General features: G+C 38.0%; 3 protein-coding genes across 4 annotated transcripts; 1 reads left to right on the top strand and 2 right to left on the bottom strand.

The window, feature by feature from the left end:
• Positions 1–1,268: 1,268 nt before the first annotated feature.
• On the bottom strand, positions 1,269–11,918 carry LOC114538529 (acetylcholinesterase-like). The gene is made up of 8 exons (XM_028559698.1): positions 11,757–11,918; positions 9,273–9,345; positions 7,259–7,414; positions 7,050–7,123; positions 4,786–4,996; positions 2,970–3,805; positions 1,953–2,053; positions 1,269–1,852 (listed from the first exon to the last, which is right to left on the bottom strand). The coding sequence occupies exons 1-8, from the start codon at positions 11,775–11,777 to the stop codon at positions 1,555–1,557; spliced, it is 1,770 nt and encodes a 589-aa protein (XP_028415499.1). The 5' UTR covers positions 11,778–11,918; the 3' UTR covers positions 1,269–1,554.
• An 869-nt stretch (positions 11,919–12,787) lies between these two features.
• On the top strand, positions 12,788–14,782 carry LOC114538520. 2 transcript variants are annotated; one of them, XM_028559690.1, is made up of 4 exons: positions 12,788–13,056; positions 13,303–13,515; positions 13,621–13,906; positions 13,978–14,760. In XM_028559690.1, exons 1-4 carry the CDS (start codon positions 12,840–12,842, stop codon positions 14,018–14,020), a joined length of 759 nt encoding a protein of 252 aa, XP_028415491.1. In that variant the 5' UTR covers positions 12,788–12,839; the 3' UTR covers positions 14,021–14,760. The 2 variants fall into 2 exon arrangements, with proteins under 2 accessions (XP_028415491.1, XP_028415490.1); XM_028559689.1 differs by having other exon boundaries at positions 13,621–14,782.
• Positions 14,783–21,992: 7,210 nt separating this feature from the next.
• LOC114538528 (cell wall protein DAN4-like) lies at positions 21,993–23,698 on the bottom strand. Its single transcript, XM_028559697.1, has 2 exons — positions 23,183–23,698; positions 21,993–22,534 (listed from the first exon to the last, which is right to left on the bottom strand). The coding sequence occupies exons 1-2, from the start codon at positions 23,586–23,588 to the stop codon at positions 21,993–21,995; spliced, it is 948 nt and encodes a 315-aa protein (XP_028415498.1). The 5' UTR covers positions 23,589–23,698.
• Between the last annotated feature and the right edge of the window lie 2,260 nt (positions 23,699–25,958).

The following is a 25,958-nucleotide window of genomic DNA, read 5'->3' as shown; positions in this document are numbered from 1 at the left end:
TGTGTTTTGACTTTTAGTTTGTTCTCATTACCAAACTCAAAATTTTGGGCCTCCAAATTGCTGGCCCTGTGGTTAATGTGGCACTGACGTATCGTAGTAATTTGACAGCTCTAATAACAATTGTTTCTTGTAAGTTGTGTTTTAATTTTCGCATCTTATTCGACGAGGAATTTATAGTGCTGCAACATTACTACAAAACGTTACAGTTAATTTGAAAGGTTCAAACGCTGTATATCGATTTTATTGGTACTGTCTATTTAACAAAAACAAACTAACGTTTAAATTTCGATGATTAACGTCGCTCCCTCTCATCGGATTTATCCGTTGTTTTCTCAGCTGATAGGGCGTGGAATTATCATTGGATTTATTCTTATGTCAATTTCCAATATATAATTGGCTGAAAAATAAAACCTTTTCGTATGAAAATAATAGAATTATTGAAAACTTTCAGGTACAGAAGTTATAAGAAATGAAGGAAATGACAACTTGATTTTGTCGAGGTTCTGGTTTCTGATTGACTTTTTTTTTAACTCGGAACAGTTTATTGCAAGAAAATGCCACACATAAAAATGTTCCCATTGCCAGGAAATATTGCGCTGCCTCAAAACTACGTGTTGCCTTATAGGTAACATGTCTGAGGTAGCACTTCACCTTGCAATAGTAACCTCTAGTCATTTCTCCTAAGTTTTCGTGTCCAAAATTTTGCGAAGCGCACGTCATTGAAGAACGCTTTTCTACATCATCCTGGGGTGTGTACGGAACTTTTTGATGGGGTACAAAGCTCCGTGCGTGGCGTGAAAGAGAATTGTTTGTGGGCAATTAACCGTAGTGCTTGCGTTTTGGCTTACCTTTGATGGCGAACGTAAATTTCAAGAAGTGAGATTCTGGTATATCATCAATATTCCGTGAAATGCTTATGACTACAGTGTTTCCAACTCCTGAAATAATATGTTCATCCCTTCTTTCCAATATAAATTTCTAGAAACCCACTTTTGTTTTCAAGCCCGAAATTTTGTTTCCATTCCAGAAATCCCAGTCGATAACGATCCTTTGCACAGCTAATTTTGCTCAACTGAGGCGATAGGCTTCTGTATGTATGCATTTCTAGTAAAATTTTATAATCTTTAGATAGTAAACTTTACAACGTGATACCACTTTCTTTTTAACAAGTCACAAGTGTTCAAAATTTCCACCCTAAATTATAAATTTCCCTGTTGCCAAAAAACAGCATGAACCACCTTAACCGCGAGTAAATAGACGGGATTAGTAATCGCCCGTCGCCGCTCATGCTTGGGGACTAGCATGCGATTAGGGTAAAAATAATCGTCTTTTCCCAGCATCACAAGAGTTTTGAGATTAAGAATTGCTAAAAATTTACTTCAAAACTTCAACTGCCGATTTATTTTGCCATTTAAAACTAACGGAAACAAGATTGAGAAAGAAGCAAAACATTTCAACAATTTCCCTGGATTGGTGCAAACCCTGACAAGCATGCAAACACTTTAAATTATAAGAATGAAAAGTTCAGTACGAGTAAAAAAGCCATTTTCCTGTTCATTTCTCAAAGAGATGCCTCAGAAATGCGTCAAGGATGATTACAACGACAGCAGTAATACAAATAACTAGCCAAATATTCCATGGACCAGGAGCAACTGGATTTTTTAAGGTGAAACTTTCAGGATCATCCCAAAAATCACAGTACATTTGGCGTAAATTTTCACCATTCATCACATCGTGTAGCCCATTGAACTGCAAATATTTTTGGCTAGAATCAGTAAACTTGGGCCAATTGGGTAATTTCTGGAACTCTTTTGCGTTATAAGTGATATTTGTTATCCCAACATTTGGATCACTGAAAGCAATAAATGGCAAAAATTTATAATGAATTGATCTTTCTATTACTCTAGTAGAAAATGACATCATATTAAACACTCGAAGGCCTGTATACTCACCCATTTTTGGCAAAGTTTGTCCAATAGGTAACCATTCGCGATGACATAACCCTGTCTTCTTCTGGGAAAAGTCGATGGTTAATAGGCATACCAAACGTCCCCTGAAGCAATTTCAAAGAAACATTGGATTTAATATTTTTGAACGTCCATGGAAAAACTATCCATTCAATTGGCTGACTATTAAGTCTGAGGGGTACGTTTATGCTAAAAATCACTCTTATCTCGTCACGTGTCTATTGTATTTTGAGCGGTAGGACTGTAATGTTTGAATTAAAATTTTGTTCAAATCACGGTTGAGGAGCTAAGCCAAAACAATGCTATTGCTTAGTTGAGCAAAAAATACAATAGACACGTGTCGAGATAGGAACCATTTTTTGCATAAACCTGGACAATAACACACTTAATAAGCTGTTTTGTACTTCCACCTAGTCTCCAAACCATGTATATTCTAATGAACTGTGATCAAACACACATCACATTCGACAAGCACATTATGATCGACTAAAGGCGTTGTTTCTCAATAATTTTCGTTTATTGGCGGCATGTGCTTCTTGCTGTTTTCTCTTAGTTAAAAGGGTAATACCTTGCGAAAAACTCATCGTTCTATAATATAGGCCTTCGGCATTTTCCCAAATTAACGACACTGACTCCTTTAACGGTTTCCCTTACATTCAACATATAGTGAAAACTGTGTGCAATTACTTCAATATTACAATAATCTATAGTTTGGAGCGATTTTGCTAGAGATTCATTATTGTGAATCTACTACTACCCACGGGTAGACCTAAATTTTGCGACGCTAAACCACTAGGAGTTCATACATTCTGCACAATGAAGCATTTATCGAATTAGGAACTATCGGAACGAGTTTATAGAAATTTCGCCTATATGAAAAATTCCTATTATTAAGTGATTATTTTTCACTTTAATTAGTGCTTAATGCCATTGGCATAGCCTGCCGTCTATAAACTATGTTTTGATCGAGCCCCCGGAATTTCTGCAGGTTTTTACACTCACCATGAGATCTGAAGCATGTGCAGCAAAACCAAAAGTGCCTTGAGGATAGTACACCAATATATCCAGAGGTGGTGCATAGGAAAATCGGAAAACATAAACATTTTTACCAATCGACTGATCGGACCACGTTTTTGCAAGTTTGGTTGTCTCGCAACTCCAGTACTTGTCTGTTTGAAAGTCAATCGTTGGCCTGAGTGCTTCAACGTAATTTGGATAGCATTTTGGTTCGTAGAGCTCTAAAGCCTTCTTGTGTACATCACCAGAGAAATCTTTTAATTCAAATTGAAGATTTTGTTTAAAATAGTTAATGTAAAACTCGGTTGTTTGGTTATTTTGGAGATTACTAAAATGCCAAAGGAATGCTTCGTGTTCACATACGCCAATCATCAAGTCTACATGTTTGTGCTGTCCTTCTTCAAGCATTTTGGCCGGCAGTTTTTTAAAGAAATCACCATCAAGGACAGGCAACATGAAATCTTTAGTCATGGAGTATTCTGTAGTGCGATAATGTTCCATAATTTCCTCAGTGCTAAGATTCTGAAGACATTCCAAAACCTTTTCATCGTTCTTACATCCTACTTGGCCAAGAAATTCTTCTGACATGTTCTTCGCGTAATTCATATCGACTACTCCCATGGGAAAAGTGATGCTTCCACTTTGTAAAATACTTCGTTGGAAGTATGGCCAACTATCTTCGGAAAAGAAATGAGAGGAAGTGGATCCAGCTCCCGCGCTTTCTCCGAATATCGTCACCTTATCAGGATCACCACCAAATCGCTCAATGTTCTCATGAACCCATTTAAAAGCCAACCTCTGATCAAACAATGCAAAATTCCCTGTCAACACACGAAGATAATTGATTTGACACTGCATTTGGATCAAACGTTTTGATTATTGAGGACAATTATCAAAGTACAGCCTACAGGCTTGGATCGTATTTTAAAAAAATTTACGTTTAAAATTTGTCCTGAAGATACGCCTGGTACGCGCTAGCTATGAACAGCTGGAAATAAAGGGATGTGCGACGGAGCGGTCAAATCTTTGTAAAATATAAGCGATTGTACAGCAAGAAGCTTTGTAGAAAAGCTAGACTTGTCTTCCGCGCGTTCCCTTCCCTCGCTTCCCTCGTTCCCTTCCCTTTCCTCGCTTTCGTGACCGAGCGTAGCGAGGTCGCTCAAGCTCGCGTGTGGGTTTAAGAGTCGACTTGTAGCAAGTCTATAGGAAAGCTTCAAATTTCGAAAGTTGGCTTTTACTCAGATGATAAGACAAGCACTTTTACAGCGCGACCTCTGACAAAAACTAGGGAAAGTATCGGCGTATGCGAAATTCAATTAAAAGCTTGCTTGGTGAAAAAATGGGGGAGGGCTCCTTTTTTTATCGGAAAGGATCAATTAATTAAGAAAAACCAGTCCATATTCGCCGGGTAGTCTTCACTGTATTATCAGTAAAAATTCAAGAGGTAGCAGTTTTGTATACGGAAAAAATATGGATGTCCCGAACAAACTGCGCTTTTTAACTTGAGAAAAAAGTTACTTTATAACAATCAACGGTTTCAAAAACTCTTCAGAGCACAATTCAAGTTATACAGTCTATTTTTAGGTTTTATTCGTTACTTGTAATTGCCGTAGAATGTGAAAAATTATTAAACTTGATGTTTCCAAGTGTTATAATTTTCGACTCCGCGCGTGCAATAGCTTTACGATTTTCTATTTGGCCTTGAAGATTACGACCAAATTATCGTTCCGGTTTATTTACAGTTTATTATCTCCACGACCCATATACACAGGAGCTAAGTGTATTCTTTCCGAGATATTACCTCTGACACTCTCATCACGAGTCACCAAGAATCCAAGATCAAATAATCGATAATTTATTGTAACAAGAATGACGTCACCACCCGCAGCTGCGACAAATGAATGTCCATGAAAGCTTCCTGATGTACCTCGCGTATATCCACCTCCATGAACATATATCTGAAAGTGTAAAATAAATGAGGTATGTCCAGTGTAGTGATCGGTTAACAGATGCTTTCAGATGGTTTCAGGTGCTTTCAGATGGTTGTCATGAAATGTGTGGCATTGTGGTGCAGAAGGTACGGAAGGTGCAGATGATGCAGATGTTGCAGTTGTTGCAGGTGTCGCACATGGTGCGGATAGCGCAGATGGTGCGGACGTTCAGTTCGTGGAGATCGTCAGATGATGCAGATCGTGCGCATGGTGCAGATCCGTGCGAATGGTGCAGATCGTGCGAATGGTGCAGATCGTGCGGATGGTGCATACGTGCGAATGGTGCAGATCGTGCGAATGGTGCAGATCGTGCGGATGGTGCAGATCATGCGAATGGTGCAGATCGTGCGAATGGTGCAGATCGTGCGAATGGTGTAGATCGTGCGAATGGTGCAGATCGTGCGAATGGTGCAGATCGTGCGAATGGTGCAGATCGTGCGAATGGTGCAGATCGTGCGAATGGTGCAGATCGTGCGAATGGTGCAGATCGTGGAATGGTGCAGATCGTGCGAATGGTGCAGATCGTGCAGATTGGTGCATCTCGTGCGAATAGGGCAGATCGTGCGAATGGTGCAGATCGTGCGGATGGTGAAGATCGTACATATCGCGCGAATGGTGCAGATCGTGCGGATGGTGCAGATCGTGCGGAAGGTGCATATGGTGTAAATGGTGCAGATCGTCTAGATCGTGCAGATGATACAGATGGTGGAGATCGTGCAGATGATGGAGGTGGTGCAGATCGTGGAGGTGCTGCAGATCGTGCAGGTGGTGCGGATTGTGCATATCGTGCAGATCGTGCAGATGTCGCGGATCGTGCAGATCGAAGACGCAGTAATTGCGATCAAAGGAGTGTTGACCACGTGGTTTTCTGGCGCAATTTTCTACCTACTGAGCTACAAGGTCCAGTCTTCTTAAAAACATGATTTCGGATCCAGTTATTAAAATACCGCTATAAACCTGCGATGTGCTATAAACTTCCGACGAGGATTAGTTGGTATAGAGCTCCATATATAGCAAACCACAATTCGGGGATTCGACTCCGGCCTTTGTCACCATTTATTTTAAGGTTTTACCATGTGGTTCCGCTCAGATAAATATTGGACAAATGTACCAATCGGCTTTTTATGAATATTTTATACAATATAGCATCCTACCATAACCGTAGCAGATTTTGGTCCTTGGGTGTGGTGTCCAGACATTCAGAACGAGGCAATCTTCAGACATTATGTAAGGGAACTTTAACACCTTGCGGGCACGATATCGGCTTATCCTCGGGCTTTCCACAGTCCTGTAAAAATAGCAAGTTGCGTAAAACAAGATGCTCTATTCACCGTTTGGGGTATTCAATAACGGTAGCTTGGATACAATTGAAATATATCATTCTCTGTTGTTCTGAAAACATTTTCATGCAAAGGACCGGTTTCAGACTTTGACACTCATGTGACATACGCATTACGAACAATGAGTAATGAGTTGTGCGTCTCATTTGTCCGATGAACTTTAAACGTGCCGAATATACATTAACAAAATAGATAATAAATGAAATGCCTTCTTTCTTTTTAATTTATTTGGCGCATGAAAAGTTCGACGTTTGAAAAGAATCTTGTTGTTAATGTTAGCGTAGAATAGCACAAAAGTATCTATAAGTAGCAGAATTATGAAATAGAGTTTTCGCTCATACATATAATTCTGATGCTTCGGTTACATTTTTCGTATATATGCCTTTGTGCAGAGAAACGAAAGTAAACATGCGCGCGAGTTGTCCGAAATAGTAAATTGATGATAACGTAAAGGTGGAAGAATGTACAGTTTACCACAATGCATTGCAATATCAAACATAAATGACTAAAAAGATGAGAAGACAAACACCGAATGGCATGAAACTTTAACACAGCCTCATTTCTCATGCCTGTCCTGGAAGAAACCTCAATTCGCATCTTTGAGCGATTTCTGACGCAATGCGTTCTGGTAAGATGTACATCCGCCATCTTTTTCGTTATGTATAACAAACGTTATTCAAGTATAAGTTCTTCAATGAACTGTGTTCTCACAATTGTAATATGCATGCTTTTACAGAGGGGGGAGGATCATTTAGAAAAGCTAGGAACATTATAAACATTCCTCCATCCCCTGGTATAGCCAGACTTTCTTAAGGAGGTTTCCTTAGAATGTGAGAGCTCTGTCAATGAATCATTTGCTTAAAAAGAGTGCTCGAACACAAAAACGATACCCGATCAATAAGAACTAGAAAAATAATGTAAGTAGATTAAAACTCCTCCGTACCGTTCCATGGCTTTTTAGGTTGAGGCTTCACGAATCTTAACTTCCCTACTGGAGCTTCTGCGTAATAGATATTGAGGAATTTTTGGACATACAGACCATCCAATCTTGTTTCTTCAATCTTCCCGCCAACTTTTCCAGCCAGAATCTCAACAACGACTAAACATAAATTATGTATAGAGCACTTTAAGGAAAACTCTGCATGTTCAAGATGTTCTACAGCTAGCATAGGTAATAAACAGTAGAACAAGTTTGTTTAGTTGGTGTCCTCACGCCGCGGTATTATTTCGTCCGCCATCATTCTGGCGTGTTTTTACCTATGCTGTGGGGTTATCAGAGAGCGAATGGAGAAAAATCTATTGTTAAAATTTTCCCGATGTGGAATATCCGAGCCATGAGCAGGTTCAAGAAACGCAGCCATAAGTCTTTCTGCAGGAATCAAACCTGCTGCACTGCGATGCAGCCTTTCAATTAACAACTCAGCTACAAAGTGCAGTTGTTGAGCTCAAGTTACAAATTCTTTCATACAGAGTGACAAACAAAAGGAATCCTTGCTTTAAATGAAAATAATGGAATATTATGGGAGTAAAAGGTTAATGTTGATTACTCATTTCAAGGGACGGGTCATAAAGTATTTACTAGAGGAGGGTGGAGGATAAACGAAATTTCAAGTACATGTTTTCATACTCTCCCAAAAACTCATGCATGGACAAAATTTTCGTTACCCCCTTTCATGTAAGGTAAATTTTTCAAACCCCCCCTCCCTTTCTCCCATTACTTCTGTTTTAAAATTGTCTTGCGTTTAGTTCAGTTCGTCTTGGAAGCAATGAAGATCAGACAAAGGATATCAAACAACACTAAATTTAATCATTTTGCACAAACGTTTTCGCTTTATTGAAAGCTCCTCAGGTGCTGAATACTTTGTAAGAAATGACCACTATAATTTTGGTACCCCCTAGAGATTCTTGGGGTTTTTTCAGCTCTCCCCCCCCTAATATTCTCCACACCCCATAGTAAATACTTCATGACTGGTCCCTAAATCGACTTTCTAACGGTTTTTGTTAGAATTTTCAATGAACTATATGCATGGGTAAACTACAAAGTTTCAATGCTTGACGGTTGTATTTACAAAGATGGCGTTGAAATCGCGGTTTACAGTAAGCATGAACCTTTTTTCTAATTCCCTTGTTAGCTTTGACATGTAACGACAGCGTTAATCGTGTCGAAGAATGAAGGAAGTAAAATTGTTTCAAGTCAATTTCGGGTTTGTCAGTATCACTATACAGTGTGAACCAAAAGTCACCCTCACGAAAATACTGTCATAAAATTACTTTTGATAGAGATATGCCGTCGAAATTATAGATGCTACAAGAAATTAAAAATGTTGGCTGGGACCTCCATTACTCTCTGCGACTATTGCATATCTGTAAGGGTATGAGCTGTGTATGATATTGTGGGTTGTGTATGTATTGAGAGTTCTGTTGGTATTGACGGCTGTGTATGTTTACGGGCCGTGTATGATTGCGAGCTGTTAATCTATGAGGGCTGTGTATGTATAGTGGTCTCTGAATTGCGAGCTACGCATGTATTGAGTGTTCAGTATTGAGGCCACTGTATGTATTGAGCTCTGTATATAGTGCGAACTGTGCATGTATTGCGGACTGTGTATGTATTGGGGGCTGGGTAATTACTGCGAAATGTGTATGTATTGAGGTCTTTGTATGTATTGCGGTCTGTGTTTATTGCGGGCTATGTATGTATTGAGGGTTGTATATGTTTTGTGGGGTAAATGTGGTCACACATGATGCAGGCTTCTTCTAAAATACAGGGTATTGTATAGATTTTTCCTATACTTTGTGTCAGGTTGTCAGTGAGAGCGTCTTAATTATATACGCTAAAAATATGTGTAACCATGCATATAGTATGAATAAAATATATATCTATAGTGAAATACTGAATTTTCTTAGGCAAGTTCCTGGTAATAAATATTAAACATATATTATTAATATAACCACACCTGACTCATCTTCTACTGCAGCAACACATTCTAACAGCACCACGACAATAACTTGCGCCAATGCAATACCGTGCTAAAATGAAATTAAATTGCTCAAACCTTACAGTCAAAATACAAGAACCTTTCCAAGATTGAATCCTTTTAGAAAAGCGTTCATTTTTCCGCTGTGTGAAAATCAGGGCCGTAGCGAAGGAGAGTGGTATTGGGGACAATGGTTGCAAAATTCTGAATTTATAATAGTCAGAATCTTTCGCTGTCAGAATCATTCTAAACATTTAGTAAAAATACGTACGTATACGAACTTAATTTTCCGAACAAGAATTATAATATGCAGAAAAACTGCATTGACTTATTTATTTGAAACACCCTTTATATTGTAAAGCTATTATACTAGTTTACGTCGTTCCAAAGCATATGCAATATAAAATTGAAAATCATCAAAGAAGAAAATATTAATCCAACGCTGTCAATACTTACAAAAAGCAAAATGCTGAAATTCCCACTCTTATTCGTGTATATTACGACCCTTATAATATTCTGAATCATATATAATATTCTGAACCATATATGCAGGAAATAATATTATTTCCAGAACCCAATATTTCAAAATTTTCTTGCGCCTTGGGTACAATTTTCAGCCCAATATCCTGAATTCATTCAAGTTAGCTAGAGGTCTATGGCGTATTGTATTATTTTGAGGAGTTTTATATATATTCAATAGGATCCCGATTCGGAAATTTTTCATTTTTTATCTGCTTCCCGCCACTCCCAACCATGATGTGTTCGGTATGAACCTGATGAAAATTGTACTTGGATTACACTGTAAACCCCCTTTGTAGTCAGTTATATCAAGTGTTTATACCAATAGCAGAAGGTATTTTATTTGCATGTAACCTAGTGAACAAAAATAATAAAATCCTGTCGGAGAATGTGATTTTTGCTCTATAACATCATGAATAGCAGGAAAACTTTTGCAATTTTCGTTCTTAAAATCCTACGGTGCTGTAAAGATTGGATGTTAGAAGATAACCCCCCCCCAAATAGACATGAAAGGGTGCCGTGAGGCATGAGTCATTTATCATGTGAACAAAGAAGTCATGATTCACTTGGACAATGACCATGAGGCATAGTGAACAGGGATCATAGATCATGTGGGATGGAGATTTTTCATCAAGTGCATTGGGATCATTGAACATGTGTACAGTAAGATGCATTTAGAGTGTAAATGAGATCACTTACAAGTATTTAAATATGTTATAAAATTTAAACAATACAACAATTTTTTTACTTTTACACTGAATATTTTAATTCACAAATTTCTTCTGCTCGTTCACGGAGACCTACCAGCCAACAGGTATTTTATAATTTTAATATGGTATGATTTTTTTTTAAAAAACTTGACTATTCCTACATGGAGTATTTCATTTCACAAATACAAAAGATATAGTCTAAGAAATATTCTAAGCAATTTGCTAAAGTAGTTCCTTTCTGCCTAGAGTATACGGTCATCAATTGCAAGTATGGCATCGCGAATATTTGATCAAATTCTGTTTTGTCGGTTTGCTGTACTTTAGCACATCATATGCTTCGCCAACTGCTTGCCAAAGCTTAGTTTTATTTTCCTCTGCTTTGCCTCATATACCCAGATCCACCAACCAAGCTAAGAATTTACATTTCTTAAGCACCAATTTACTGATGCTAAAATGACTCATTCATTTAAACAAATGTAGGGTGCTGATTTAACAACAGTGAAAACTTTAGCCAGAGATGAGATTATGGCTAACCTTATAATAAAGTTCATACGAAAGAAATTAAAATTGAAAAAATCAGCAGAAGGAACCCAGAATAAAACGCGAAAACAATTATCGAAGGCCTAATTCACGCGTACGGGCGCCTGTTCATGCACGTGGTCCTCCCGCGCGTGGCCGCGCCCGCTCGCGCGCCGCGTGTGACCACACCAATAAAAACAAAAATATGAAAATTTTACAAATCTAATCAATCTCATTCGGCCGTACGCCGTACGGTATGCCGTGGATTCAAACATCGATTTCCGATACGAAAATAACGTTTGTTGCAATCGCTTACTGTCCCTTTATAAAGGTACGATAACAAGAGTCGATAAAAACCTTTATTATTGCGACATTTGAAAGAAACATTTCGAATGCAGTACGAATAGCAATAGTCCCTTATAGATCGAAACCTCGAGATGTTTTCTTGTCTATTTTAGGCAGTCGAAGAACTCATTGTGCCGTTGTTCAGTAATTTTCAGCATTCTTATATATATACTTTATTAGTCTTTAAGCTAATCTTCTGAAGAGAAATATGTTTCAATCTATTTTTCCTATTAAAATGGTAAAAGTAAGGTTTGGATTGGAACGAAAACTTTGCGAAATTAAGTGCACGCGATGACGCGAATAAATTTAATAGACAAACAATGTGGGCTTCGTTCGAACAAATGAACGGCCATTATATCTTGAAACTTACCATTTTACTCTTAGCATTCATCTCTTTTCTGAAAAAATCAGCTGTTTAGTTACACCAGCAACCTCGCTGTAGAATAATCAGCACTATAAGTCAGTAATTTACTGCAGTAAACTTCTATACGTCGGCTGTAAATTATGGTCGCCTTGGGCATTGCCACAAATGAGGGACTGCAGGGACATGCGCCTGCCTTGTACAGCGGATATCTGCATGAAAATTGGGAACCGCGCGCGTTTATCCAGCGGCCTTCCGTGTGGTAATAGAAACTAATAAGGTTGTAAGGCTTAGGCTTGTAAGGCTTGTAGGCTTGTTCTTGTAGGGCACTAAGGCTTCTAGTCTTTGCGCGAGACTTTCAAATTACTTTGAACCTTTCGCACTTGAATTTCATTCCCGTTAAAGGGGGTTTTTTACTTCAAAAGTGGGACAAATGCTTTTAAATTTTGGATAGCTATATGGCTGCTATTGTACTATCAATTATTTATCGATGCTGTGAAAAAATACAGCTGGGGATCAAGAAGTGGCATTTTATATCGTGTAGAAAGACGACGATTGATGAAATGTCAAGGGACACAAAAATGAAAAAATATTACATGGCACTACTTCAAAACCCATCGAAACTTGGTTGAATAATTCTTTAGTCCATTAGAATCGTGCTAAAGTACAGTATTTGGATGGTGCTTGCGACGAACGGTGAAAAACGGCGATCAAATTTGCGAAATATGCTGAAGCCTGAAATCGTGTTCTGGCGGGGCGGGTAAGTGAAATGAAATATGTCGTATCGCAACAAAACATTGTTATTTCGTAGGAAATTTATAATAAATATATTAAAATAAGCATGTTTTTTCATCATATGGCAAAAATTTTTAGAAAATAGGGAAAACAAGACGCCTGTTCTGGCTGTTCAGGCTGTTCTGGCGTTAACTCCGGCGTGGCGCGCACGTGCCAGTCTTCAATATAAAGCTTCTAAACATAAACAATTCTTTGTTTGCAATCACGTGATCTACGGAAATTTGATTTTCATCTGACGGGCAAGTTTAACAAATATGGCGGCTGTTGTGTGCTTTGGGAGATATTTTAAAATCCAAAATGCCGGATTGCTGTTCGGTTTATCTATGTACCAACCGCTCGAACAAGAACAGGGATAAACGCTTCTTCAGAATACCTAAAGAAATCTCGCACAGAGGAGACAAAACAAGAGATATTTCAAAAAGACGTCGAGCTAAATGGCTTGCCAACCTGTCGTTGGTGACGAAAGGAGTTGAGTCTCGACATGCTCGTGTATGCAGCGACCATTTTGTTAAAGGTATTATAGCCCATAAATCTAGTTCATCAGTTGTTATATTTACTAGTGTAATTGCTTGTACACAACTCTTCTCATCTGATGTTTAATGAAGGTATATTAAAATACTTATATATAGTTACTGTATTATGTGTACTTGTCATTGGAAATCCTACTCCCCCTACCCTGGAGAAATGTAGAGAATTAGCCTTTTTGTAAGTTTTCCAATGACAAGTGCATTCTAAAAGCTACAAAAGCACTCCTTTCCAGGTTATCCAAGTGAACTATTTGATGAAGAAGATATTGATTGGGCACCAACAATTAACCTTGGGCATCAAAAAGTGAAACCGACTTCAGAATGTGCTTTGAAAAGGCGGAAAAGAGCAGTTGAACGAGAAGAGAAGCGACAACAAAATCAGGCAGCCCTTGCTCTCCTGTCTCTCCAGAATCCTCCACTTCCAAAGGATGTTAATGACTTATCAAGTATGGGTACATACTGTTAATGCAAATGACATTAATATTTTTACATTATGATTTTGTTAATTTTCTACGAGTATCTAATTTATATCATAATGTATACTTGAACAGATAAATCATTGGAAAATGTCACAGATCGTGATGGCCCAACTGTTGTACGCACGAAAGAATGCCAAACATATGTTACTGCTGAGTCGTTGGAAGAAAGAGATAAAGAATTGGCTGAGAAAAAGCTTGAGCTACTTGACTTACAGGCTAAGGTCTCACTTACTGGACTTTCGAAGGAGGAATTTGCAAAGAGTGAAGCAAAGACCAGATTTTATACAGGTCTACCTAACTTTTTGGTACTGTTACAGGTGTTTAACCTTTGTGAAGCTTGGATATCTCACACTGACAGGTCAGCACTAACTAAATTTGAACAACTTATCTTGACTCTTATGAGACTAAAACTTAATCTTTCACTCCAAGACTTGGCATACAGATTTGGAATATCCACTGCGACAGCATCTAGAGTTTTCAAGAAATTGATATCTATTTTGCACTTGAGACTTCAGTTTCTGATTGAATGGCCTGAGAGAGAAATACTTAGGGCTACAATGCCCATGGATTTCAGAAACACTTTTGGAAACCAAATAGCTGTAATAATAGATTGCTTCGAAGTATTTGTAGAGAGACCATCTAACTTATTAGCCCGTGCTCAAAGTTGGTCAAACTATAAGCACCACAATACTGTCAAATTTCTTATCGGTATTGCACCTCAAGGATATATTACCTTCATATCAGATGCTTGGGGAGGAAGAGTTAGTGACAAACATCTAACAGAGAAAAGCAAAATTCTTCAAAATCTTCTCCCAGGTGATGTTGTACTAGCAGATCGTGGATTCAACATTGAAGAGAATGTTGGGCTCTACTGTGCCTCTCTTAAAATACCAGCCTTCACAAAAGGAAAGTCACAACTAACACCTTTTGAAGTGGAAGAAACCCGAAAGATAGCTCATGTCCGCATACATGTGGAAAGAGTTATTGGGTTAGTAAGGCGCAAGTTTCAAGTCCTTCAAAGTAGAGCAATGCCCACCGAATTTTTGCACACACAGCCTGGAGAACAACATTCATTGATTGACAAGATTGGAGTTGTATGTTGTGCTCTGACAAACCTATGTCAATCTGTGGTTCCATTGGAGTAAGAATTATTAATGAAAATCTACCTTATGTAAATAATTATATTAAAAATATTTAGCAGTGTTGATATAACTTAAATATTCAAGAGTTATACTGTAAGTTAAATTTAATTATTTAAGAATATTAAACATACATTTGTATTTATAAATTTGTGTACAAAATGATTACAAATCTTAAGTTATTGTGATATTTACTCCTCAGAATTTTTTAGCTCAAGGGCAGAAAATGGTTTAGAGAAAAATCTCCCTAATACTTCTGGCAGGATACACTTTCTAAAGAACAACTCTGCCTTAGGTACAACACTATCCCAAAATACAATATCTGGTAGGACTCGTTCTATGTAAATGTCATTCTCATTCCATACTATAAAATCACAATAATCAATTTCCATAATGTGAATTTGTGCTTGAATTTGAAAGTAATAGGCATGGTTCTTGTCCAGCTGTATACCAGTTTCACTTTTGACCAGACAGAATCCCTTGTCACCTGCACAATCTACCAGGTTTTCCTTCTCCTTCTTGCAAAATGGACACTATACAGTGAGTGAAAAGATTGGAGTGATTTACATTAGAGAGGGTGACCTTACAATGTATTCAACCATCCCTAATGTATATAAGCTTTTAAAAGAATGAGTTGTATACCTTTATTTCACATGCTCCAATACCACAACAATCACACATTGACCACCCCATCTGGTGTTGCACCCATAAATGACCATTTAAGGTTCACTCTTAACCCACTTTCACATACTGAAAATGTTTCATGTTGTTGGCACATGACACTTTCATACTTTTTCCTTGCAATACCCTCATGATTGCAACCATATCTAAAGGAATAAAATGCAAAATTATCAAAATATAAAATCAATACATTACAATAAAAAATTCTTGTTCTGCAAATAGTTATACCTGGTAGCTTCACTTGAAAACCTATATGCTTCTGGATAGCATATAGACTTAATCAACGACTTTGATGGTTTTTCTGGATTTGTTCGGACAACAGATTTAAGTCTTGATGCTGTGATTCGACCAGCTCTATGTGTAAACCATAGTTTTGAGTTGCTTTGCCTCCTGGTTTCTGCTTCTAAGACAGCTACTTGTTTTGCTGTTATTTTTAATGTTAGCTTCTGGCATTCATTCATTAATTGGTTGTGGTCAAGTTTTAATGATTCTTCTGATCCATAGCTCATAATAGGCTTTGGTAATACCTCAGTGGCTGACATAGGTATAAATGAGGAATAATAGAGTCGTTTTGACATTAAACAGGCACTTTTGGGAAAGTTCTTATTCAGGGTTTTAAAGAACTCATGGTATTCCATTGATCCATGTGCAACTGTGGGGCATGGTGGCTTTGGTTGTTGTATTGTAGGGGATGACTTTCCACACATAGCATTATCCATCTTTTGTTTTTTTGCCTTTGCTGAGGATAGGTCCATTGTTTTGACTGATGCAGGTTCGATCTGCAGAAAAACATACAATACAGCTTAGTACTATTCATGTGCACTGCATATATAATGGCAATTTGTTATTTAATCTACATGCACTTCTCTAACACTATAATAATAATATTGCTGTTATGAAGCAAACCTTTTTCATAGGTGCTGGCATCAACCACTTGCTTTTTTCCATCGTACAGGTAATAGTTTCACGTGTCCGCACTGCTGTTTCAATGAAATATAGCACTGCTCCTACATGAGAGCAAGACTCTGCCAATCTATATATGAAACAAATGTTTTAACCTTGTGTTTAATAATACACTACTGATACTTCAAACTCACTAATTTGCAAACGAAATTTATAGATTTTACAAACCCTGCCATGCAATTGCAATGTCCTGTCAGTACTTCACCATCTTCCTTCATTATCACCCAAGTCTTTAACGGTGTTTCTGTAGATCTCTGGGAGTGATTAACCTGTTCAAAACAAAAAAAAATTTGAGCAAATGAACCAAATTATACAATATAAATTAAATTCCTTAATACTTAAAACTGTACGGTACCCTTGCCATTATTAGTTGGTTCCCATTCTTTAATTTCTTTATACCAGTGCCGTGTACCCATCCACATACAAAAAAGTTGTACGCCTCAAGACTCTTGAAAGCCTTCATCTGCTGTTTTGAGTAAAAGGACGTTTGGATAACGAGATAATTCGAGATATCTGGAAATTCCAGATTCGGTAGGTCCTTGAAGTCTGTCGAAAAACTGTTTTTATTCATAGCATAGGGATCTATACCATCACATAATGTGATCTTTTCAATGTATCTCGCTTTTACATTGGGTTCTAACTTGTAGAAATAATCTGATAAAGAAGAGGAAGTGGTCGAAGATGTCGAATGACTTGACTCTGGAGCAGCCGCCATATTTAACTTGCCTAAACTTGCCCGTCAGATGAAAATCAAATTTCCGTAGATCACGTGATTGCAAACAAAGAATACAGTTCATATTCATTTAGATGCCTTGCGAACCTAAATGTTGTTCGATCGCGAAATTCAGAAGCACATCGTTCTTTAAAAAGTATAGAAGTTCAATTGCTCAAAAATGTAAATAAACCGCCAGATACATTCACTTTGTCTTACACTTTGCCTTTGGAATTCGTGCTTATATAGTTATATTAATAAATTTTCAATCCTGTGCAAACTGCGTTGTGCAAATTGCCGTATCATGCGAACGAAATCGAATTGCGCATCGGAAAATTAGCCAAAGCTGTGCACCACAACTCTTGGGAGACAAGACTGGGACAGATAAATCCCATCACATACACATTTCAAATACTAGTATATTTTGCGCCATTACAGACTTGCGACGACGAAAAGTAACAAAAAAAAATACTGAAAAAAACAAAACCGAGGCGAATTTTCAACTCCGTCGCTGACGCCAGAGTAATTAGACTTTTCCTAGGTGAATCTTTAATTTTATGCATAATTAGCAGTTGACCTGGAATGGTAAACATTCATTTTCTTGTTAAATATGAAACTTAGGCTAATTTCACCCTCCAGTGACCACCCCTAAAAGCAATCATTCTGAACCATATAAACAATTCAGAAAGACTGTAGCTTAAATATAATTCAGGATTTGTGGCTATGTCGAATATGCCATTTCTGGGTGTGGTCATTTTCAGGACTTTCATCCTGGATTCAGATTTTGGCACATATGCCATGTACTTGACCGCCATGGTCATTTTACCCTAAAACAGTTGAGATAATCTGTCCTAAATGAAATGCATACCGCAAACTCATTTACGGAAGTAAAATACAGTATGAGAAAGTGTATAAAATGTCCCAGACATTTTGCTTCCGATCAGGAAAAACGCAAACAAAACACAAAGAACAAAGTCTAAAAATGAGCAATATTGTCAATATTCAGAGGAATGCTCCAGTAATTTGCAAAAAAGCCATCCCTAAATTTAATAGCATCTTTATTATCCTAAAAAAGAGAGATCAGACCAAGTTTAACTGTACTCAATACACCCAGAGGACAGAGCCAGTCAGCCAGAGGGGAGTGAAAACCATTGCAAATTAACAAGCTTGAATCAAGCTTGTAGAATGTAGCTTGATCAACAAGGTGCAAGATGCCAAGAAGTCTATTAATCTATGATTATTGACTTTGCATTTGACAAGGCAAACAAGATAACATACTAGACTTTTAACAACCACTGTTGAAAATCTAACAGTAAAATATTTTGTATCAGCACTCAACACAGTCATGTCAGTCATCATGTTTAATGTTTTAAATTAATCTAAAATAGACTAGAAAGGATCAATAGAGAGACTAGTATAGATTCACTGGGAGGATTGAATATTGATTCATCGTAATTGTTTGACTGAAAATACTCTGAATTGGCATTAAATATCAGTGAAAGCTCCAGTGCATGACATTTTCAAATCCCATAAGAGTTCTATTGAAAAAACAGCATAACCAAAACTCAAAAGATCAGTTATTGATTCTTTTTCATGAAATATAGTTTTTCATAGCGTAACTAAGTCATGTCAAAAGTAAAATCTATATTTGATATATATCACTGTACAGAGGTCGATCAACTATACAGGGTGTATAAAAAAAAATTCGAATCGAAGTTTTGCGTGTAATAATGCAAAATATATTTGACGCAAATTTGGTTGATTTTTACGCTATTGTTAAGTTCATTCATTTCTCTTTCAAATGACACGTTGTACGTGTAATTTAGTGTACAGACTGTACTGTGTGTATAAAAAATTCGAATCCAAATTTTGACAACCTGCTGTGTATAAATACTAAAGAAAACGATATAATTTTTATATGGCTTATGGCAACAAAGATTAGCCCGTTCTTATATCGACACGACCAAAACTGGCCGAGTTATCGTCTTTTAAAAATTGTTGCTCGAAATCAAATTTTTCCGCCGATGGGAATTCGAAATAAGACCTCCAGACAAAAGAAAATGCAAATTTAATTAATGAAGGCATTGTGTTCTTCAAACTTCTATCGTTGAACATTGAATAAGCAAAATTTTTGCGATAAATTTGCGTTTTAGTTTACAGTAATGATTAGATTTTAAACCACTTTGGGACTAATTTTCAATAAAACAAACGTCCAGTTCCCATCGGCGGAAAAATTGTGATTTTCATGAACTTTTTTGTCGAACCAGTACTTCTTCATTTTTCAACTAAATTACACGTACAACGTGTCATTTGAAAGAGAAATAAATGAACTTAACAAAGGGGTAAAAATCAACCAAATTTGTCATATATATTTTGCATTATTACACGCAAAATTTCGATTCGAATTTTTTTGATACACCCTGTATTTCAAAAGAAAGCAAATAATCGATCGCGCCAGTCATTTGCACTAAATGGCAATTACCCTTAACGACCTTAACTGTCATCATGCATAAATTTATTCAGATCTATTTACATATACAGTATAAAAATAATATTTTGATCTACCACATAATACTATTTTATAACAGTTTTACTGTATCTCAGTATACGAATCGGTACATACATACATAAGAATCAGACCCCTAACTAGGTGCTAAATAATTTGGGGAGCAATTTTAAAATATATTCATCTTGTGCCCGACTGATTTTTTTTGAAAGCGATTGTTTTTAAAGTATCGGAATGTGAATTTATGAATATACACCCTTAATATCACAAGAATATAATATTAAATTCCTTAATGGCTTGCGTTGCAAGTTCCAAAACAGATTGTGTTGTCGAACACGGTCACCCCTAGTTTGCAACTTTCGATCCAATTAATAGTTGCATTGCAAATTGTATGAAAGTTAACTGTAGCGTCTGACACCCCCAACTGCAACTAGTCTCGTAATAGTTGAAAAATTAGGCAAAAGCAGTTTAACACTACAGACTAGCTTGCGAACAGGATGAACTTTTGCGGACGAATAAAATAATTTCAGTTTGCGCAACCGAGTTGCACCCTTCTGACATGTAATTGCAACTTAATTGCAATATTTTTGTTTTAAACAAATTGCATTGGCCTTAGTTTAAACAGTCTGAAGGAATAGAGCGAAGGAATCATTTTCGGGCGTGACTAACTCACCGTCTCATGTAGACAGACCCTAAGGGGCAAGGGCTGATTTCATGCATGCTGGCGCAGTTACTATAGCTGGTAATTTGGCGCCCCCTGGATCGCACATTACCGCTGGTAATTTGTATTTATCGCTTCCCTTCATATCTAAAAGATACCTTGTCATGACGAGCTCTGTTTTCTGTGTTCTAGATCTCGTACAAAAACAACTCAGACACAGAGTTGGAATAATTTTGGCAATGTGCGTAATTGTCTAACGCACATGCCGATTTATTAATTTTTACTTAACAACAAATTAATTATTAATCAACAAACAATAAATTCAATTACTAAACAATTTGCACAGAAAAGGTGGGGCTAATTTAAACGCCCTACCGAATATACTAATATACCTTTACATTAAGCTCGCGTGAGAAAACGGGGAGGAGGGCGGGTTCAAATTTGATCTGTAATGACCTTGTCGAAGCGAGGAGCAGAATGAATTGGCAGCACATTCTGCTCTTTATCTATACTGACCCTCATCTCCGCTTTCCCACACGTTACCTATATGTCATCAGAATTCCAGGGAAATTACCTGCGCGTCAAACTAAAGTATTTAATCTACTTTATTATAAAGTCTCAAGTGCAGGAAGCAATAAATTCTTTATTGGTATGCCAATAATTCCTTTATCGCTTCCCTTCATATCTAAAAGATACCTTGTCATGACGAGCTCTGTTTTCTGTGTTCTAGATCTCGTACAAAAACAACTCAGACACAGAGTTGGAATAATTTTGGCAATGTGCGTAATTGTCTAACGCACATGCCGATTTATTAATTTTTACTTAACAACAAATTAATTATTAATCAACAAACAATAAATTCAATTACTAAACAATTTGCACAGAAAAGGTGGGGCTAATTTAAACGCCACAAGGCTCCTTGGGTAAAGGAGACAAACCCCACCCCGTCATGACAAGGTATCCACAGACAGACTTGTAAAATCAGCAAAACAAATAATATATAAAACATGCATATAAGAAACCCACATATAAGAATCGCAGCAAGGAAAAGGTACAGATCTCCAACCAGTCGTGCCCCTGCATTGACCGGCCGAGTATCTGCAACCTGAGTCGCCAATATGAAAATAGTGATATGAGGTAGAGGAGCGCTAGCTTTACCCCTGTATCAGCATTGCGCCCGATTACCAATGAGTCTCATCGTAGTTATCGTAGTTGCAACGAATATGGGATATAACGAAATAAGTACGAACTAAGAGGTGTGCAGCCAAGGTCAACCCCCGCCAGGCACGGCAATAAATTACTCATGTCGACATATGATGCGAAATAGGTCGCGAAGATAAGTTTGGACTACGAATGTACTTGCGGAATGCGTCGGATTTCCACCTACCCATTACTCTGATTTGAGCGTCAGAAAAACCGCATTCCGCAGCGAAAGTAGCTGCACCAATTCGAAAACTGTGCCCCTTATACTTAGTAGGGTCAAGACCACATGCACGAAAAATCAAGCCAAATGCTCAGTAAATAGTTTGCGTGTTACTGCGCGCCCATCGAGAGTGCGAAAAAGTGGGCCATCGGATAAACCGCGACGCGCAAAATAGTCGAGTAATGTCTGCACAGGGCAAATATCGGAACGGCGGTGAAGTGTAAGAGAAACACGAGGTTGATTGTAGGAATGTTTAAAGTTCGCAAAATTGATTTTCAAACCGGAAATATTGCCCAAATTATCAACAAGCTGAACCACTTGAGATAATTGAAGCACGCCGGGAGACCGTGGGCAAGTCGTTATTTCACCAACCCGCAAAAGGCAAAAAAGGCTGTCGTACACATTGCCCTAAATAAAAGTGCGCGATATTCACTAGATGCAACGAGAGAAGTCTGTTGTAAAATTGTGCGGAGGATAGAAATAGTGATTGGAAGGCGTGCATCAACACCGGAGCCAAGCTTACCATATCCTTTCAACATTTCGAGAACCCAAAATACCTTTGTAGGGTCATGCACGCCCGTTAAACGGTGACAATAACCTAATGCAGAAACATATGTATTCGCGGTCGAGGCTGCATAATTGCGCTGAAACATGAATGCGATAAATAAACCCAAGTCTGAAGGCGATATGGGCAGTTTGACTGAAGCAGATTGAAAAACTGCAGAAGAAAACTGATTGTAGAGTTTCCATGCCCTGCGATAGGTAGGGATTGACGAAGGCTGCAAACTAGATTGAATTAACCGCGAGGTAATAGCGGCCAATTGTGTGGGAGAAGGTGAGGCGGTATGACTGTCGGTGTTGGCCGAACGCCCACCGGAGCTAGCCGTTTGAACTTCGAAACCTGCAAGCGAGATAAGGAGTCAGCCAAAACATTTGTAACCCCCGCTACATGGCGAGCGCGAAAGAGAATATTAAATTGCAAACAAGCCAGCACCAGGCGTCGAACAAACACCATAACAGTCACATCACGAGAAGTAGCCTTATTTATAATATCAACCAATGCCGCATTATCGGTGAAAAAAGTTATACGCTGGTTACGCATCTGGTCTCCCCACAGAAGAACGCTTAATACGATTGGGTAGAATTCCAAAATGGTTATGTTAAAAGTTTTCCAATTGTCGGGCCAGGCACCGTAACACCACTCAAAACCAAAAAGCGCGCCATGCCTCCATGGGGAATTTAGTTGTGTACACCCCGACAAAAATTTGAAACGCTGAAGTCCATGCCTCGATATTAGGGATGGACTTCACTTTGTGTGTTGGTTCCAAAGATAAAAGCGGAACATTGGAGCCTTCTTGAGGCCCCACCGACAGCTGATAACGAGTATCACAAGCCCCAGAACCAAGCAATAGGCTGAAATCTAAAAATTCATTGGCCCAAATTTTCGACTTCAATTTGGCACTAACGTTTGCTCCGATAGGCAAACTGATGGAATTAAATTTGGAGCTTGGCGTTGGGGACCGCGATACCGGCACTAAGTTAGGCTCACCTGATATATTGAGTAAAGCAGACGCCACCGGCCCCTGCATCGTGGCGTCTGCCGTACCCAACACACCCGAAGCAACCACTGGCAATTCACGCGTCTCCGTCGAGAACTCGGGCGGTGTAGATGGGATGGTGTGTGACTGGAGGTTGGCCATGACCGCCTGCGTTGTTTCCGAAATTATTCGGGCAAGAGTAGCTTCTGAGAGGGTAAAATGGTTGGTAGACCCCGCAGAGGTGTTGTCTGTTGTTGGTGCAGTAGTTGGCGCGGACAATGACTGCGGCAAGGTATTCACCGATGTACTGGGAGCCGTGAGTGGACCGGAGCGGGACGATCGTCGCGGACGGCCGGGTCGGGTTGGTTGCGTTCGCCTTTTCACTCGTTTACTCGCTCTGGTAGTGGTAGCAGGCATAATTCCGTATAGCAAGAACTAAGGAATAAACAAAGAGCAGAGCAAGAGCGAAACGAATGTCTGTGGTGATACGTAAAATACTATATACCAGAGACACGCCACGCACAATACAATTGAAAAATATGTATGTGCGATCCTCTTAAGGCGGATTTCCACTTACAGCGAAATCGTTCGCTAGCGAAATATTTGCATATTTTCTTTTGAATTTTAACAGCATAAATCAATTAGTTCGACTTGACTGTTCCGAATTCAAAAGAAAATATGCAAATATTTCGCTAGCGAACGATTTCGCTGTAAGTGGAAATCCGCCTTTAGAAGCATGATGCGCGTGAGGTCTGGGCCATGCGCTTAAAAATTTAGGAATCCCTTGTTCCTGCAAAGCCATTTTGTGCGTTTTGATAAGCGATTTGACAAAGAAACTGATCAATAAGCTGCAAATGCATCGAGTGGTAAAGGAAATGGATAAATTATTTCGATATATTAAATAGTAAGATGGTGAACGCGTGAATGAGATTATGTTGCGAAAACCAATTGGGAAAATTAGTAACTTTTTGCCAGACCGGTTTACCCTCGGGATATCATGTGCCTCATATACTTGAATTTTAGAAATTATTTCTCTCAGCAAGGCTAGCCCAGGAAAGCAGGCTAGCCTGTTCCATGTAATCTGCCTCTAAGAGATAACTGCTGGTTTTCGTGAAAATCTATTTCCGTTTGTGACGAAACAGTAATTGGACATATTGGAATATGCAATAGTTGTTTTTGGACCTCTGTAGTTTCAATTTCCAGTATATTACCCAGTAATTTGGTATTTCTACCCAGTATTTCGTTGCTCTGCAGTAAGGTTGTGTTATTAGGCGCACATATAGAGAGTAAATAAAGCGAATTCAACGTTTCGAAAAATGCCTAAATTGTCCACACTTAACCAAAAATTTAATGTTAAACAATACCTATCACCTTTTGCCAGAAGCGCAACAGGTTCTAACCCAGAGATATCATCCAACTACTTTTTTCCTGCCTCAATAGGCTGCACTAGTCCATCCCAATGGCGAATCAATATTACTTTGTGTTTTTGTTCGCAAATTACTCAGAAAATTAGAAAGTTAGTGAAAATCTGTAACAGAATTTTGGAACTATTGATAAATTCTTTTAAATGAGAATTAAAAGAGAAATTTTTATTACCATTTTCCTGTAAGTAAATTTTACCGAGCACCTAAAGCTACATATTGGTTACTTTAAAAGTATTGAAAACTTCTCCATTTTCGATGTTCCAAGTTTTTATGGTCTTAATAACAAAGGTAGAATGTATATAAAACCAAACATTTTGCACAGTAGGGTTAAGCTTCGTTGAAGTATTAAGTCGTTGCTTAATTATGGGGCAAAGACGTATAGATTTTCTAAGTGCCGAAATTTTCGCCCCCAATGTCTACATTTAACTTCCCAGAGTAAAGGGTTAAAAACTGAAAAAAAATGAGAAAAAATGTAGACAGTTGTTGCACGCAATTGGTTTATCTTACCATTCTCCATTTTAATGGCTTTGTTCTTTTGGTATTATTCTAATTTATGCTAAAACTTTTACAGTATTTTCCCCAAGTAAATTTTCGCAAGGTTATGTAACTTCTAGCATTGATTGTATCTCAAAAACTGTTGAATATCACGGTGTCGATGAAATTTGCCGAGAATATTCTCTAGATAAAGAATATAGACGTCTGTAGACGTATCACAGAGTAATAACTACACTCCGTGAAAGACTTGTCAGACTCTTCTTTAAACTCGAACTTTCAACTTTCAAAAATATGGTGGTTGCAATAAACTTTCAGAAAGAGAAGAAAAAATCGTTTATTTTCCATTTTGAAAGCATAGATTATTTACATAGACTGCGCATGTGCAGGTACTAGCTAAGAACATGGCGGCTGACAAAAACACCTTACGGTTTTTTCGGGAAATTACCTCTCTGTATGCAAGTTAATACTCTGTAGCTAGCGTAGTATTATTTCATAACTTTGATATACCTTCAACAATTATATAACACTGTTAAGGTGGTCTAGTACAAAAAAATAATTTTTGAATAATTGTCGTTATTATATTACGACGGGTGTCACAAACAAGGTTAATGGATACCTATAATAGATCATTCTCTGTCGTTCTATCTCTAAAATACACATCCAAAGCCATGGGGCATTCATGGTTTACTTTGTTAATAGATACATGAAGAAAAGACACCATGAAACTATTCTGGTTGGGAGAAAAAAAGGTTTACGACATAGTTCATTATTATGAAACTTTTGAAATATAACCTGCATGTAATCTGCAGGTAACAAACTACTAAGGTGGTTTAGGGCAAAATTTTGCGCTACTTTTCATTTTCTGTAA

The sequence above is a fragment of the Dendronephthya gigantea genome, unplaced genomic scaffold (assembly GCF_004324835.1).
Source record: "Dendronephthya gigantea isolate DGI-Jeju-01 unplaced genomic scaffold, DenGig_1.0 000187F, whole genome shotgun sequence".
NCBI classification, from domain to species: domain Eukaryota; kingdom Metazoa; phylum Cnidaria; class Anthozoa; order Malacalcyonacea; family Nephtheidae; genus Dendronephthya; species Dendronephthya gigantea.
Note: the sequence above shows the minus strand (reverse complement) of the source record. Positions and strands in the feature narration are given on the sequence as shown.